Here is an 18,176-nt window from a genome sequence, read left to right as displayed (position 1 = left end):
CACACGTTTTATGGGACATCCTTCTGTGCAATAAAGTTTGAGAACCACTCTCCTTGGTTGTTGGAGGTGGGATCTTTCTGGGCGGAAATCTCCCCTGCCTGAACTTTAGGATTATTCTCACCTCTTTTTAAATAGCCTCATCTTAGCAGTCTAGTCTCTACCACACTTGGGAACGCAATTCTTTCTCTACCTTTTGTCTCCTTCACACTCAAATCTGTTCAAGTCTCCAGGCCTCACTAATCCCCTCTAACCTCTCAGTGTCTCTTTGTCAGCCTTCTTTCCTGAATTTATCTCTTTTGTAATCATTTATTACAGACTTGCTCACTTTACAACTTTTCTGAGTTCCGCTGCTCACCATTTTATTAACTATTCTTCAAGGCTCAAAGTTTCAGGAAAGTTTTAATTGAGGCTTGCTCATACCGCTGCTTGCCTACAGGCAGGCAGTAGTACCTCATGTTGGTAGTTCAGGCTGCTCTTTCGCTGGACACATCTAACTGAGGCCTAGAACTAACAGATCATCTAAGAACCATGACAAATACCAAATACGGCAAGCTGCTTTTACAGGAAAACTTTCAGTTATTAAAGGTGCGATGAATTAGTGTCATGTCCTGAGCTAACAAGGATGCTTCAGCTCCTTCTTGGCAGGACTTCTTCTGTATTCTCCTTTTAGTCTAATCTTGGCTGTGACCTGCCTTGTCTTGCTCAGTTTAGAAGTAGTCACTTTCTGACAGATGGATTATTATTTACACCATTGTATTTTGATGTAATTTCTCCCCTTTTCAGGGAGAAGAGAATATTAAAATGATTTCCTGGTAGCCAGTTTTATTTTTCTCTCAACCTAGCTACATTACTTTGACTGTCTAACAGTCTTAGAATTTACCATTTTTCTGCCCTTTGGTTTCTGACTACCAGTGTGTAACCCACTCGTCGATGTTACCGCTTTTATTAGGAGATGAACTTTTAATCCATATGTTATCATGCTCTTACCTCATTAACCTCATAATCAGTTGTTTCATTTTTTTTTCTTTTTTGAGAGTAGACAACCTTACCATCATTAGAGTACTGATTATAGACATGCAAGCTACTTACTTTTAGTTCATTTTTGAAAAAAATTTTTCTTCAGGTTTTTTTTTTCCCTCCCAGAAGAGGAAATGAGTGATATTTACGTTTTCTGTTTATTTCAGATGATGATGCTAGGACTGAAAATGGAGCGCTAGCTCCAAAGCAGGAGATTCCTTCAGCAGTAGAATCTCATGAAGTTCCTGGCACTCTCAATATAGGTGTTCCTCAAATTTACAAATATGGAGAAGCCTGTTTCCCCAAGGGCAGGTTTGAAAGAAAGAGAAATCCCTCTCGAAAGAAACAACATATTTGTGATGAATGTGGAAAACACTTCAGTCAGGGCTCAGCCCTTATTCTTCATCAAAGAATCCACAGTGGGGAGAAACCCTATGGATGTGTTGAATGTGGGAAAGCATTCAGCAGGAGCTCCATCCTTGTGCAGCACCAGAGAGTCCACACTGGAGAAAAACCTTACAAATGTCTTGAATGTGGAAAAGCCTTTAGCCAGAATTCTGGGCTCATTAATCATCAAAGAATCCATACTGGGGAGAAACCTTATGAATGCGTTCAGTGTGGGAAATCCTATAGTCAAAGCTCAAACCTTTTTAGACATCAGCGAAGACACAATGCAGAAAAACTTCTGAATGTTGTGAAAGTTTAAGAAATTTAAAAAAAAAATCAGCACTCAGGTCTTTTTCTTCTGAAATGAAGACAAAATTAAAAACATGAAATGATACGTAATAGTTTCCCTGTAGACTGTTAGAAAATCCACTGGGAAATGTAGAAAGTCTTCACCCACTATATTATTTTATCTTGAAAGAAATGGTGTCATACCTGCCTAAAAACTGAAATTTTAAACTTAATTCAGGTGTTAATGCCTAACTCTTCCATGTGATGTTTATATTATTATTTTTACAATTGATGAACTACCTGATTCTTTGTCCCTTTCTCAAAAGTTTCCTTCTTAAGACAGATACGTTATTTCTCTGTTGATCATTGAAATGTTCTTTTGCAAGGATACATTCCCTTCTACATTAGAAAGCACCATAGGAATTATAAAATCTGAAAACTTGAGACCATTTTTTTCCAAATTTACCCTCATTTCCTTCTACCTAATTTGAATATGCATGTCAGAAAATAGAAGATAAAGGATGACCAAAAACCTCAAAGTGAAATGAGCCTTAAAACTCAGATAAGAAGTGATGGTGATAAAACAGCAAAAAGTGAATGGGACACCTAGACTGGGGAAGATAGACAAATACTTTGATCCAAGAATTGAAGTATATCAGGAATTTATCTGGGTGTAATGGGCTTGCAGCAAAACTGAGAAATAGCTCATCTTACCTGTAATTTGGAAGGATCCCACTAATGAAAATAGTTTTCTCTCATGTGTCATTAGAAAGTGGACAGTCTAAAGAATAAATAGTTGTAAAGCTCTGAAGGTAAAAATTGTAACACTAGGGAAGAATTTTGAATGGCAGTGTTGAGGGGCAAATGTGAACAAGGGTAATGGTCTGTCTTGGCTTTTTGAAAACAAAAGAGAATTGAAGATCTAAGTCATTATTATTTTTCCTTCATTTTTGTCAAGGACAGAAAAATCCCTGACGTGTGGGCAACAGTATCAGGTTTGCTGTTTTATTCCTTTGGTACAGAAGGGTTGAACACCAGGCTAACAAAGCAGCCATGCATTTATTATTAGACATTTTCTACCGACAAGGCACTGTGCTAGGTACTGTAACCCTACCGTAATCAGGTAGGCATTTCTTCCACTGTAAATCATTAGGCGTTTGGTACAAAGCTGTTTCATGTGAGTTAGCCTCTCCCCCCGCCGTCTGCGCAGGCCTTGGGGAGGTCACCTCTGAGATTCCTAGAGCCATAGTTCTCTTACCAGTGTGTTATACTTGGGGGAAGGAAGACTCAGCTCAAAGAGCTAGCCAGCTCTCCAGCAATCTTCGGAGGTGAGTCCAAGATAACTCTATCCCAGTTTGGAGGTTTGTGGGTCTTTTAAAAAAACTAATCTCTAGTAGCATTGAGGTTGTACTTATATGTTAAGTTGAATGGATTGTTCTATTAAAAAAAAAAAACTAGGTTATTAACAACTAGTTTATTAACTATCAGAATTGATGGAACTTTTAAAAAAATCTGTCTTAACACATTTTTAAAAAATGTATAAAAGTAATACATTGTAGTAGTAGGATTATGTACTTCTTGGCTGAGAATCCCAAGTACTGTGGTTCTGTTTAGTGGAAAACTCTGGAAGTTAAAATACAGAATATGAGAAAAGGCTTTTTTATAGTGGGCATAATTGTGTGGAAAATGACCCATGTGAATAAAATTGTTTCATAGTTCCAGAGATTTTGGTTACATCTGGTGCTTGGATCCAATTAAAAAATGGAAGGTGAGATTTGCATGAGCCTGTTAAAAAGCATAGTAATAAATGCAAGGCCAGCTGGTGGAGAAGTGAGGCAGGATGGAGCTTGTTTATAGATTTTCTGATAACAATTATAAGAAATGTGCTTTATAGATTAAGATTTATTGAAGTATAAATATGTAGTAATGATATAATGTATTTTAAGTTATGCAAGAATATGTAGGGACTTTTGTTTGGGTCTTTTTCTCTTTGTGGCTGAGAGGAAACAAGTCAGTGTCCAATAAAGCTATAAACTCCTCTGCTCTAAGATAAAATGATCTTGAGTTGATTGATTTATTTATTTATAACTGGCTTCTTTTCAAGTAGGTTTTGAGGTGGCATATTTGGAATACTGCTGGGATGACAGAGTTCTTTTATCAGGGTAGGTAAGAAGGGAGCAACCTTTTTCTGGCTAGAATTTCACGCTGTTTTAGATCTTGCATCTTTCCTGTATACAAAGAGGCTTCCCTGTGGTATATTTGTCATAAACACCAAAGATGTTTGTATAATGTGAGAGCTTAGAAAAAGTACTAGAGTTGGCAAATAGGAGTTTGTCTTGCCATCTCCGATAACCTGTGCGTTGTTTAGAAAGGATTCTGAAGCTCAGGCAAGGCTCTGTGGGGAAAATGGGCTGGACCCAAAAAAGCTGGATGACCGTACACATAAAAAGGAAGTGGTGGTCTTTGTACTTGACATCCCTGGTTAGGCTAAGTTCCCACTAGACAAACTGATTTAAAATAACTTCAGTGACTTACGATTTCATCTAGACATAGATTTATATCCACACAGGTAATCACAGTTAGCAGTTCCATGCTGGGGAGTGCCCAGCTTCTGATGAAATGGTCACCTGGCGGTTGTCAAGCAGTGGCGTCTGTGCAGTTATTAAGCAAGCAGTTGTTGATGCCATGCAGACTGCTGATGCCTGTCTGGTAGCCACTGAGCATTTGGTGCGCATTACTTCTAAACTGTCTTGGTTTTCTTGGAGGTTAAAGTCCCCAGATTCACACCCAGTTGGCACTTGGTCATTTAGCAATATGTCTACACAGTTGTGTCAGTTGAAGGGAGGATTACACGTGCTGAAAGAACCTGCATGCCAGGCATTGGGTTAGATGCTATACCTAGCTCACTTAGATTTGTAGCTTAGGAAAGCAAGATTCAGAGATCGTGTGACTTGCATGTGGCCAGTTAGAACTAAAACTCAAATCTAGTGCTGTGAACTCCAGGGACATATTTTTTTCACAATACAATGAATGATGGCTGTTGAACCCTGATTGATAAATTTTATGCTTTTATCTTACAGTAAACAAATGTAAAAGCTATTAAATGTGCTCATTTGACTTTTCTACAGTACAGAAGTACAAAATGAAAAAGGACATTCCTTTTCACAGTCTTACTCAGTAGTAGTAATTATTTGGTTTGGTATTCTTCCAGACTTAGGCTTATACATATTTAAGCAAAAATGTGTTAATAGCTGACACTTGTGGTCGCTGTATACAGGCACTGTTGGAAGCGCTTTACCCTGGATTAACTCGTAATCCTCACAGCAACCATATGAGGTAGGTACATATCCCCATTTTACATGTTGCTGCACTGAAAAGTGTCTCCCTTCCCTCCCACTTTGATGTACACGTTTTTTAATGGCTGCATACTAATTCATTGCATCAGTATGCTAACTTCTTTAACCTACCCCTGTGTAGGTAATTTGGTTATTTCCAGTTTTTTTTATTATAGATCAAGATAGAGTTAACATCTGTATGTATTTGCTGCCCGTGTGGGTATTTTTGTAGGGTAAATAGCTGGAAGTATAATTATTGGGTCAGAAAACGTGCACATTTAACATTTTGAGAAACACCTTTGTAAAGATTGCATCAGTAGAGTACCTGTTTGCCTGCAATCCCACCAACCCTGAATCCTTCAATATTTTTGCCACTCTGATAGGTAAATTTGTCATTCTTTATTAGTAAGGAGGAACATCTTATGTTTGTTGGCCGTTTGCATTTCCTATTGTGAATTGCATTTCCCAATTTTTCTTTTTTAATTATGAAAGTACAAATGACTACCATCTCATTGTACAAAACTTAAATATACCCAAGAGCAAAGAGAGACCTTTTTCTCCAGCATTTCCAATCACATTCCAGTGCCCACAGTTTAGTGTACATTCATCTAGTCTCCTTTCCATAATTTCCATGTGAATATATGTACACATATAAGTGCTATTTTTACATAAATAGGATCATATATATGTATTGTTCTGCAGCTTGCTTTTTTTTTGTCTCAAAAACAGATTCTGAGGTCTTTAAATTTCTTTAATGATTAAATAGTATTCAATACTATGAAAATACCATTATTTAACTATTCCCATATTTTTTTCTTTTGCTGTTACATTGCCAAAGTAAACATCTCTTTCATATATCTTTGTGCATGTGTGTGAATATTTCTTTAGGGTGGTGTATGAGATTGTTGGGTCAAAGGGTGTGCTTTCTGGTAGACCCCACCTTAGCCTCCCCAAAGGCCTTCGTAACTTTCTGTTTTCACCAATTACACACAGAGTGCTCATTTCCCCACGTAGCCTTACCTACATTTGGTAATTTTTATCTGATGGGCAAAAAAGAAAAAAAGGATCATTTTGCATTTCCCTGATTAATGGTGAGGTTGAGGGTATTTTCATGTATTTATTGACCGTTCATAGTTTTATCATGGATTGTTTGTTTGTATCCTTTATCTGCTTTTCTCTTGGGTTATGTGTGGGTATATGTTGTTTTTGTTTATTCAGCATCTCTTTCCCCATCTTGTGATAACAGAATCCTTATTTATTGTGGGGAACCCATTCCCTGTGGCGTAGGTGAGTACATGACCAGGCCTGGCCTTCCTGAGTCCCACACCTCCTTAGCCACAGTGATTAAAGCATGGGCATGTAACTCAAGCCAGGCTAAAGAAAGCCCTCAATGGAACTTCTGCTGGAACTCTCGGAAAGAAGGCTCGACAGATCCCACGAACTAAGGACTGTGTAAGCCTGAATCTGTACCATGTGGAGAGAGTCTGAGGAGAAACTCAGAGGCTAGCAGAAAGGAATGAGAACTAAGTTCTGATGTCATTTTTCTGGAGGCCCTAGATCCAGCTGTGCCTAAAGCCTGCCCTACCTCCGGACTTTAAAGTTTTGTGAGCCAATAAAGTCCCTTTCTTGTTTAAGATAACTGAATTGGGTTTCTGTCCTGATTAATATAGGTTATTTGTATTTTCTTATTGATTTGTAGAAAACCTTTGTAATTTTAAATTCTAGACTTATACTTTATGCACTATATATAGGTTAATAAAATTAGCATGGCCTTCCATGATTTGGCCTCTGTCAACCTCTGCCATTTGTTACTGTATTCTCTCTACACCACACACCATACACATACACTTTAAATTCCACCAATAACTGAACATTGCTGTTGGCAGTGTCTATAGAAGAAAAACTTCTTACACAGTCACGTCTTTTTCATTTTCCTTCCATCCTTCCTACAGATTAACTTCGGCCTCAGACTGAGGATTACACTGCTGAGTACGGGGTACCCACTTCCAGCCATCACTCTGGGGGCATTCCCCTCAAGCATCCCCTGTATGTGACCCTGGAGCCTCCCCATGGCCTCCATACCCTCTCAACAGGGTTCTCTGGGGCCTTCTTTTTAAAATTCTCGGGCCTCTGGATTTGAAGTTGCTGAGGTCCAAGACTGTTTTGGAGTTTACATCGACTGCTTTTGTGTGTGGAAACTAGATGGCAGTGGAAAAAAGAAGCATATTGTTTGTCTTGGCAAATGGTAAGGAGACAATATATTGGGAGAGAAGGGATACAAAGCATTGAGGAGGAAGGGTATCGCTATTTAGATAGATTGTCCAGGGAAGGTTTCACTGGGAGTGAAATTTGAGAGAAGATGTGAATGAGTATAAGGAAGCAAGTCATGAAACTTTGGAGGAAAGATGTTCCAGGCATATGGGAACAAGTGGAGGGGACTTGACGTAGGAGTGATACCTCATTTGTCCAGGAGACAGCAAGGAGGCCAGTGTGGCTGGAGCAGAGTGAACGTGGGGGGAAGTAGTGGATGAAGCTAGAGAAATGAGGTAAGGATGAAGGCAGAAAGACCTGGTTAGCCATTGGTAGAACTATGACTTTGAATGAGATGAGAAGCTATTAAGAGGTTTTGGGCAAAGGAGTGTAATGACTGGGTGCTGAGAATCAAACAAAACATGTCCAGGTATCTTCTTTCCTTCAAATTCTTAAAAATGTCTCTCTACATGTTTTCCTTATGTAACATTATATACTATTAATATATAAATTAATAGTGATATATAGTAATAGGAAAAGCTTAGAAATAAAAATCACCCCAAAAGTCACCTATGAGTCCACAATCCTAGTAACAGCCCATCAACATTTTTGTGTTCTCTCCACACCTGTGTAACTGTTCTATATATACCCGTCCCATCTATACCTATTACACCATATTTATAACAGAAAAAAAAATCTAGAAAACAGTAAATTAAGTGTCCATATCTTGGTTTGTTCATCTTAATGCCTCTTTCCTCTTAACTTTGGATCAGCTGTGCTTCTGAGACTCGCCTCTCCATTGGATCTAAGCTATCCATTCACACCTTCTTCAGTAATCCTCATCTCTCACATTATCAATTTTTCCTCTCGAATTTTTCTAATTAGCATGCAAATATGCTTTTTAAAAAAATCACAAAGAAAATCCTTCAAATCAAGATGACTAGATCTAACCTGCCTGAACAAATAAAACATCAGACAAAAATATATTAAACACAAGCAAAGGATGGGAGAGACGAGATTGCTGAGATGAGAAATAAAAGAGGCAAACTTGAGTTGCCTCAGTTTACTGACGAGAGTTCCTGGGCCACAGCGCAGGGAGGGGGAACTCAAGCAGAGCCTGGCAGTCTCCCTAGTGGAGAAGATGGAGCAAGGGGCCCTGGGAGGCCAAGTGGCTAGCACTTGCAGGGCAATGTACCAAAGAGGCGAGAGCTCAACACGAGATCTGCAGAGAGTCCCTCACAAGTATTCAGTTGAGTAATGATGAGTACATGTATAAAGAAACTGCTTGGGGTGGGCAAAAGAACCATCCAAAGGGTATTAGGGGGAAAATCACTGGAACTCACAAACGGTCAGGAATAGCACCATCAGCCAGAGTAGAAAGCCTCATAAGTCACAGGACATCAGTTAGAGCAGTGATTCTCAAGGGCAGTCCCCAGCCCCTCCCCCAGCCCCACCCCGCCCTGCCACACAAACACACACGGGAGACATCTGGTAATATCTGGAGACATTTTTAGTTGTTACAACCAGAGGAGATGGGCTCTACTGGCACCTAGTGGGTAGAGGCCAGAGATGCTGATAAACATCCTACAATGAATTATCCAACCTTAAATATCAATAGTGCTGAGAGGTTGAGAAATTCTGGGATCGAATAGAAGGAAGGGTCTTGCCTCCATAGGAGAAAAAAAAGGAACTGTAGACTAGACACTGCCTAAAAGACACTCAACAGCAAGAGCTGAGAAGATAAAACTGTCCCAATAATTTAAACACATCCCAGAACAAATCGCAAGAATATATATATTAAAAATATCCATCATCCAATAAGATATAATACACAAGGTCTGGTATCCAATCAAAAATTGGATGACTTATAAGTCATGCAAAGAAACAGGAAAATATGACCCATAATAAGAAAAAGCACTCAATTAAATTGACCCAGAAATGACAAAGAATTAGACAAGCATGTTAAGACAATTGTCAAACTGTATTCCATATAATCAGGAAGCTACTGGAAGTACTGGATATGCTCAGTGGAGACTTGAAAGCTACAGAAATCAGCCAAATCAAACTTCTAGAGGTGAAAACTACAATGAGATTTTTTTAAATGCATGGATGGAATTGTGGCTTAAACATAATCGAAGAAAAGAAGAAAAAAATTATGGTAGGTAATACATAGCAAAAGAAACCATCATACAAAATGAAAAACAGGAAAAGAAAACACTAAGAAAAACTGCAGAGAGCTGTGGTACAGCTTCAGGCAACCTAGTACGTGTAAATGTAACTAGAGTCCCCGAAAGTGAGGGGAGAGTGGAGGGATAGAGAAAGGGCTGAAAAAGCAATCTCTGGGGCGCAGCACTTATAGGTAGTTATAGCAATAAAACACATGTTAAGAGAAAAAGGTTCTAATTTAATTACTTCAAATTTCACCTTAAGAAACCAGAATAAGAAAAAATTAAGCCCAAAGAAAAGAAAAAGATTAGCTAGGAAATCAACAAAATAGAAAACAGAAAAACAAGAGAAAAATCAATTTCTATACTCTAAACCAAAAGCTAACTTTTTAAAAAGATTGATAAAACTGATAAATTTCTAGCCAGACCTATCATGAAAAAAAAAAAAAAAAAAGAGGACACAAATTATATCAGGAATGAGAGGTATGACATTACTGTGTATTATACAAATTCTCCACATACAGAGTGCTTGTCAAGTTTGCAAAATGAGTATTGCTGATTCCAACAGTCATTTATTAGACTTACACTGCTTGAGCCATCAAGCTGAAGTATCTTGCATGATTGGATAATTGATGTATTTTCATTTGGCTTCAAGAAAAACATGCTTGGTTTTTCTCTACCTCCTGGGACATTTCTTCTGTCTTGATGCTGGTTTTCCCTTCATCTCTCTAGACTTCAATATATTGGAGTGCCTGAGGGCTCAGTGTTCAGATCTCTTCTCTTTTCTATATATTCACTTCCCAGGTGATCTCATCTGGTCTTATGTCTCTACTACCTAGGACTCCATATCTATATTTCCAGCCTAGACGTCTTCTCTGAACTACATGTTCATATATCTATTTGCCTACCAGACATTTCCACTTTGAAGCCTGCTTAATCTGGGTTCCTAAGAAAACAGAGTCTTAGTTTAACCTCATTGTTAGTACTTTATTGGGGTGATGCAGTCCCAGAACAGGATGACTGAAGGTAAATGGGAGGGGAAGCAGGGAAGGAGAACAAATACAAATAGGTGTAACTGAGCTGTCTGCAGCTAAGGCACTGCTGTTTGCTTAGTCTCACTATCTTAAGAGCACAGGGAGGAGGGAGAATTTTCTGCAGACTCCCCTCTCTGGTCAGTGTCCACCACAGAGCATCAGCTCGGTAATTCCAGGTGACACCATTCAGCCTCTCCAGCAGCAACCACTAGGAAGTCAGTCTCCAAGACAACACAACAGCACCAGGGCAGGGGGCTGGGAGTGGCAGGCCAGAGATCCAGGGGCAGTCAGTTGCGCCCTCTACCTGCAGCCTGGTGGGCCTGCAACCTCAAGGGTGGATGGTGCAGGCCATCTTCTTAGAGGGTCATCAGTATCGTGGAACAGAAACCCTGGCCCTGCAATTAGGAGAAGGCATATAAACTAGGTACAGTGACTAATAGGCAGCCTAGACCTAACATGCCCCAATCAAACTTTCAATTTCTCCCCAAATATGTCCCTGTAGTCTTCATCTTCAAAAGCGGCAGTTTTCTCCTTCCAGTTGCTCAGGTCATAGCCTCCCTGCTTCCCCTTGCCCTGCTTCACTCAGTTCTCCGCACAGCAGCCAGATCGTGAGTCAGACTATGCCACGGCACCGTGTCTGCAACTTGCTCTCACAGTTCAGCAGACAAATTAACACAGATACAGACACAGATTTAGATTTAGGGACAGAGATATGTATCTGGGTAGAGCAGGTAGAGAATTATAAAGCAAATGTAATAAAATAATACTTGGGGAATCTGGGTGAAGTGTGTACAGGAATTCTTTGCATTATTCTTGCAATTTCTCTGTAAGTTTGAAATTATCTCAAAATTCAAAGTTAAAAGAAACTTAATGACCCAGAAAGGGAGAGTGAATTACTAAAGGAAAATCAGGGTAAGGTGCTGTTATTGAGAATGTTTGTGGCAGGGAGGTGGAAGAAGGAATATTGAGAAAGCAATTATAAATACCCCCCACAGTCATATTTAAAATGATGATGTAGGGATATGTTTACGGACATGTAAAATGTTTACGATGTACCAATGGGGACAATTTTCAATTACCATTATCAATATCATTTTTGGAAAAAAGTACATAAATACATATGTAGAATGGCACACATCAAAATACTAACTTTGCTAAGTAGGCTTATGGAGATAGATGACTATTCTTTTATATATTACCAATTTTTTTTCACAATAAGCTAGCAGCACATTTATAATAACAAACTAAAAAGAGTTAAAGAGAATTTTCTTTTTCTCTTTCTCATTTAGATTGGGATCAGCAAACATTTTCTACAAAGGGCGAGATAGTATTTTCAGCTTTGTGGGCCAGTTTCTGCTGCAACTATGCAACTCTGCCTTTGTAGCAGAAAGCAGCCTTAGATAACTCACAAACAGGCAAGGCTGTGTTCCATTAAAACTCTATTTACAAAAAAAAAAATTAAATTAAAATTAAAAAAAAAACTATTTACAGAAACAGTGGCTGGCTGGCCTTCCTGCAGTAGTTTGCAAATCCCTGATTTAGATGGAAACTTTCCCCCTACAGCATGGCTTACACACAAAGAACATTCTCGTGCCTTTGGAATTTTGCATAGGACCCCCTGGACCAAATGACAGTCTAGGAATTCCACTCCCCCCCCGCCATGTAATTAGCTACATCGAGTAAGCAGACTAAATAAAATTTAATGAAAATATTTACACAGAACCACATTTATAAACAAATAACAAACATGTTGTCTGGAGAAGTGTAGTGTAAGTGATAAATATACATTGTATGATATTGTAGATAGGTGGTTCAGTCTGCCTGCCAGGGAACTGGATCCACCTGTTGGAAAGAGATTCCTTTTAACGTGCCCTGGAGGCTTAGCTGCAGCTCCCTGACAGCTGGAGTGATCAAAGGCCTGATGGGCATCCTAGGGAGATGTGCTGGGGGATTATGAATTTTATTCTTTTCAAAAAATGAACTTTTGGCTTTTTTTCTTTTTTTAATGTTTGCTTTCTATTTCATTAATTCATGCTCTACTATTTCCTTCCTTCTATTCTCTCTTTTTTAAAGAAACTGTTTGTTTTCCACCACCTTAATTTCCATTTTCTATTTAACAGTCTGTGGAAGAATACCTTACATGCAGGTCTTTGATCCATTTTAAGTTAATTTTTGAACACAGTGTGACGTAGGGGCCCAACTTCATTCTTTTCCGTATGGCTTTCCAGTTGCTCCCAGCACGATTTGTTGATAAGACTATACCTTACCTACTGAATTGTCTTGCCACCCTTGCTGGAAATCAATTGGCCAGAAATGTATGAATTTAATTCTGGATTCTCAATTCTATTCCATTGATCTGTATGTCCATCCTTATGCCAATTACCCCATGTTAATTACTGTAGCTTTTTAGTAAGTTTTGAAAGTGGAAGTGTGAGTCCTCAACTTTGTATTTCTTTTCCAAAATTGTTTTGGCTAGTCTGGTCCCCTTACACTTCCATAAAAACTTTCATATGAATTTTAGGTTTATCTCATCAATTTCTGAAAAAAAAAAAGTCTGCTGGGATTTTTATAGGAATTTCATTGAAACTGTAGATCAATTTGGGGAGAATTGAAATCTTAATATTATCTTCCAATCCATAAATATGTGATGTCTCTCCATTTATTTATGTTAACCTCTTTCAACTGTTTTGTAGTTTTTACAATATGCATTTTAAACTTCTTTTGTTAAATTTATTCCCAAGTATTTTCTTCTTTTTTGATGGTATAATAAGAATTTTCTTAGTTTCGTTTTCAGATAGTGCACTGCCATGAACAGAAATACAATTGGTTTTTATATACTGACCTGGTATCCTGAAACCTTGCTGAAACTTATTTATTAGTTGTGTGTGTGTGTGTGTGTGTGTTTCCCTCAGGATTCTCTCTACACAAGATCATGTCCTACAAGGAGACTTAGTTTTACATCCTCCTTTCTAATCTGGATGTCTTTCCTTACTTTTTATTGCCTGATTGCCCTGGCTATGACCTCCAGTACAATGTTGAATACAAGCAGCAGAAGTGAATATCCTTGTCTTGTTCCTGATCTCTGGGAGGAAAGCTTTCAGTCTTTCACCACCAAGTATGATGTTACCTGTGGTTTTTATAGATGTCTTTTATCAGGTTAAGAAAACTGCCTTCTACTTTCAGTTAAGTTTTTTTTTTCCAGTTTTATTGAGAAGTAATTGACATAGATCACTGTATGAGTTCCAGGTGTACAGCATAAAGGCTTGACTTACATATATCGTGGAATGAGTATCACTTTAGTTAACATCCATCATCTCATATAGATACAATAACAAGAAATGAAAAAGAAAAAAATTTTTTCCTTGTAATGAGAACTCCTAGGATTTATTCCCAACAATTTTCATATATATATCATATAGTAGTGGTAACTACTTTGTACTTTATATTTCTAATACTTATTTATCTTGTAACTGGAAATTTGTGCCTTTTGACCACCTTTCTCCAGTTCCCCCTACCCCACATGCCACCTCTGGTAACCACAAATCTGATCTCTTTTTTTATGAATCTGGTTTTTGTTTTTGCTTTTTTGTTTTGTTTTTTTTTTTTAGATTCCACATATAAGCGAGGTCACCGGCATCTGTCTTTCTCTTCCTGCCTTATTTCACTTAGCACAATGCCCTCGAGGTCCATCCGTATTGTCGCAAATGGCAGGATTTACTTGCTTTTTGGCTGAATAATATTCTACTGTATTTATATACCACAACTTTTTTACCCATTCATCTGTCAGTGGATACTCAGGTTGTTTCCATAGCTTGACTATTATAAATAAAGCTGCTATAAACACAGAGGTGCAGGTATCTTTTTGAGTGGTGTTTTTGTTTCCTTAGGATATATTCCTAGAAGTGGAAGTGCTGGATATATAGTAGTTCTATTTTTTTATTTTTTGAGGATCCTTCATACTTTTCCATAGCAGATGAGCCAATTTACATTCTCACCAACAGTGCACAAGGATTCCTTCCCTTTTCTCCACATCTTCACCAGCATTTATTATGTCTTGTCTTTTTAGTAACAGCCATTTTAACAGACATGAGGTGATATCTCATGGTTCTGATTTGCATTTTCCTAATGACTAGTGATACTGAGCATCTTTTCATGTACCTGTGGGCCATCTGTGTATCTTTGGAAAAATGTCTTTTCAGGTCCTTTGCCCATGTTTAAATTGGAGTATTTCTTATGTTTTGCTATTGAGTTGTATAAATTCTTTATATATTTTAGATATTAACCCCTTATCAGATACATAGTTTGCAAATATTCTTCCATTCTGTAGGCTGTCTTTTCACTTTGTTTCTTTTGCTATGCAGAAGCTTTTTAGTCTGATGCAGTCTCATTTATTTTTCATTTTGTTGCTTGTGCTTTAGCTGTCATATCCAAAATAATCAGTGCCAAGACCCATGCCAAGGAGCTTTTTTCCTATATTTTCTTTTAGGGGTTTTGTGGTTTTGGGTCTTACATTTAAGTCTTTAATCCATTTTGAGTTAATTTTATGAGTGGTGTAAGATAGGGTTCTAATTCCATTCTTTTACATGTGAATATTTTTGCTTTGGTTTTATCATGAAAAGATGTTAGGTTTTTGTCAGACTCCTTTTTTATGAGTCTGTTGAGGTGATTATGTGGATTTTGCCCTTTATTTTATTAATATGGTGACTGATTTTTTAAAAATGTTAAACCAATCTTGTACTCCTGTGATAATCTCAATCGATCACAGTATATGATCCTTTTTATATGTTGTTGGATTTAGTTTGACGGTATTTTGTTGAGGATTTTTGCTTCTATATTCGCAAAGGATATGAGCCTGTTTTCTTTAGATGTCTGTCTGGTTTTAGTATCAGGGTAATACTGGCCTCAGAATAAGTTGGAAAGTATTCCCTCTTATTTTTTGGAAGATTTTTTGAAGAAGTGGTGGTAATTCTTACAGCTACAGTTTCATAGAATTAACCACTGAAGCCATCTAGGCCTGACTTTTCTTTGTGGGAAATGTTTTGGTTACCAATTCAGTAAGTTTCTTTGCTACAGATCTATCTAGATTTTTAAATATTTTCTGGATCATTTTTGGTCATATCTTTCTAGGAATTTGTCCGTTCTGGTTTACCTAATTTTTTGGCATACAATTGTTCATACTATTCCCTATGAATCCTTCTTGTTTCTGTAAGAGCAGTCATAATATTCCCATTTTCACTTCTGATTATAGTAATTTAAGTCTTCTTTTTTTCCTTAGTTATCTAGCTAAAGGTTTGTCAATTTTATTGATCTTTTCCAGGAACCAAATTTTGGTTTCATTCATTTTCTCTATTATTTTTCTATACTCTTTTCATTTGTTTCTGCTCTGATATTCGTTATTTCCTTCCTTCCACTTGCTTTGGGTTTAGTTTGCTCTTTTTTTTTTCTAGTTTCTTAAGATGGAGACTTAGGATATTGATTTGAGATATTTCTTCAAATTTTTTTATTGAGCTAAAATATACATAACAAAATATACCATTTCATCCATTTAAATGTAGAGTTCAGTGACATTAAGTACATTAACACTGTTGTGCAACGATCAACACCATCTCTACAATTTTTTCATAAACACTTGAACATGAGGGTAGGAACCATTTTCCCCTCAGCAGCACTCAGTACAATGAATATTTATTGAATGAATTAATGACTAAGGCCCATAATCATCTACATCATCTCTTCTATTTTCTTGCTTCTGCGCCTTTGTTGAGTATTTCCTCCCTGTCTTTATGCCTCCACTCCTATCCTTTAAAACTCAAATCTCAGGAGCTCCACAAAGCTTTTCTTTTCTTTCCAATCCGATTTGAACCCTACCTCCTGTGAGCACTTATAAGCATCTTATCTACCTTTATGATTGTATCAAGCCATGTGTTTCTGTATACATCACTCTTTATCACTATACAATACGTGCTTTTTGGAGACAGTATATTCTTTGTGTATACTACAAAACCTTAAAAACATGCCTTGCACATAATTTAATGTGTGTTAAAGTAAAATATTGACTGGATAACTATGGGGGATTTTTTCAAAGTAAATGAAAGTAGCAGGGTTTTAACAAATGATGAATGCCAGAAAGGCAATTTTTTCTTTAAAAATTTTTTTTTTCTATTTTCAGTTGAGAACTTTGTATATATGTAGCCTATTATCAATATGTATGTCAGAAATCAACAGACAAAACAAAGCCTGATGAATGTTACTATTAAAAAAACAATAAGTCTTTTTATTTTTAGATAGAATATGCTATATAAATTAGTCATACGGGTATTAGTTTAGCTAACGTTTTTGTTCCATCTATAGATGACAAGATGAACATAATAGTAATCTTCACACTTTAACATATGGAATTCTTTAAAAATTTTTTTCACATATATAGAAGCTGTGATTAAATGGTAGTATTAAAGGAGTAATTTCAAACCACTTAAGTTTATGGATGGGCTGCATGATTAACAGCAAAGTAAGTTCATATTTTCTATGAACATCACAGGAACCTGAAAACTCATACTAGGAAAACCAAAACTAGGCAAAAAAAAAAAAAAAAAGGATCTTTGAGAAAATGGGGCACTGGAGTTACGTAGTAAGTTTAATACCAGGAAAGCAAAGCATGTTCACACACACAGGAATAATAACCAGCAGTGTTAGCATAAGGTAGGGCTCTCCAGCTGCGAGGAGTAAGTGGCACACCCGTTATCAGAATGAATGCCAATTAAGATATGGAAAGGGTTAAGTTTTTCTCTAAACTAACTCTAATAAATTTAGTTTATTCTCTAAAATAACTTCTCTGATATGCAGTAGGTGATTTGGGGTCACTATAGGTTGGAGATTAGAACATTAATATACCTCCGAGTTCTGACTGCACACACCACCACGGTGATTTCTACGATGCCTGATAAGGCTCTGCGTTAATACTGTTATACATTTCTTATAAAGCTTTCCTCTTACGGACTGAGTTTGAATAAAAGACTAGAGCTTTTCCTCACACTGTAGAAGATAGAAATTTCTTTCCAGAAGATAGAAATTTCTTTCCATTGTTGCTGACATTCAGAAAAACTTTAATTCACATTGAAAGCTTTCCCACAAGTCACAGGATTCCTCCTCAGAATTTTTTTTAAGTTAGTAATGCTTGAGCTAAACTTTCATTATAAAATCTGAATTAGTATGTTTTCTCTCCAGTGTGTTTTTTTCCTTATTTTTTATTTATTGGGGGGGGGGGTTTAATTACGTTTATTAATTTATTTTTTTGGAGGTACTGGGGATTGAACCCAGGACCTCCTACATGCTAAGCACACACTCTGCCACTGAGCTCTACCCTCCCCCTGTTTTTAATGTAGCACAAGAGTTGAGAAGTGACTAAAACCTTCTTCATAATCATCAATAGCATTCATAAGATTTTTTTCTGGCAGAATGTCTCTGGTACTGAATAAAGTTGATGTATATACACTAACGGTGTTCCCACATTCATCACATTTAGAGTGTCTTCCCCAGGGTGGACTTTCTCATGATTAATAAGATCAGAAAGTTGGCTAAAACTTCTGCTGCACTGAACACACCTGTGGGGTTTCTCTCCAGTGTGGATTCCCTGGTGTTCCACGCGATCAGTGCACGCGCTGAAGGCTTTCCCACAAGCATCACACTTATACGGTTTTTCA

General features: G+C 37.4%; 2 protein-coding genes across 4 annotated transcripts in view; one reads left to right on the top strand and one right to left on the bottom strand.

The window, feature by feature from the left end:
• The window catches only part of LOC105062805 (zinc finger protein 24), a 31,126-nt gene that overhangs the window by 3,760 nt on the left and 9,190 nt on the right, over positions 1 to 18,176 (top strand). For 2 of the 3 annotated variants that reach the window (XM_074352233.1, XM_074352234.1), the window contains exon 4: positions 1,185 to 5,884. The exons of the other annotated variant lie outside the window; for it this stretch is intronic. In XM_074352233.1, coding sequence (XP_074208334.1) covers positions 1,185 to 1,723 — 539 coding nt within the window. In that variant the 3' untranslated portion in view covers positions 1,724 to 5,884. Of the gene's footprint in view, positions 1 to 1,184; positions 5,885 to 18,176 lie in introns of those variants that run through there. 3 annotated transcript variants of the gene reach the window in all.
• The window catches only part of LOC105062804 (uncharacterized), a 14,451-nt gene continuing 9,934 nt past the window's right edge, over positions 13,660 to 18,176 (bottom strand). Inside the window, 1 exon segment of the mRNA XM_074352229.1 lies at positions 13,660 to 18,175. Coding sequence (XP_074208330.1) covers positions 17,995 to 18,175 — 181 coding nt within the window. The 3' untranslated portion in view covers positions 13,660 to 17,994.

The sequence above is a fragment of the Camelus bactrianus genome, chromosome 24, assembly GCF_048773025.1.
Source record: "Camelus bactrianus isolate YW-2024 breed Bactrian camel chromosome 24, ASM4877302v1, whole genome shotgun sequence".
In the NCBI taxonomy this organism is placed as follows: Eukaryota; Metazoa; Chordata; class Mammalia; order Artiodactyla; family Camelidae; genus Camelus; species Camelus bactrianus.
This window is presented reverse-complemented; position numbering and strand designations above follow the sequence as displayed.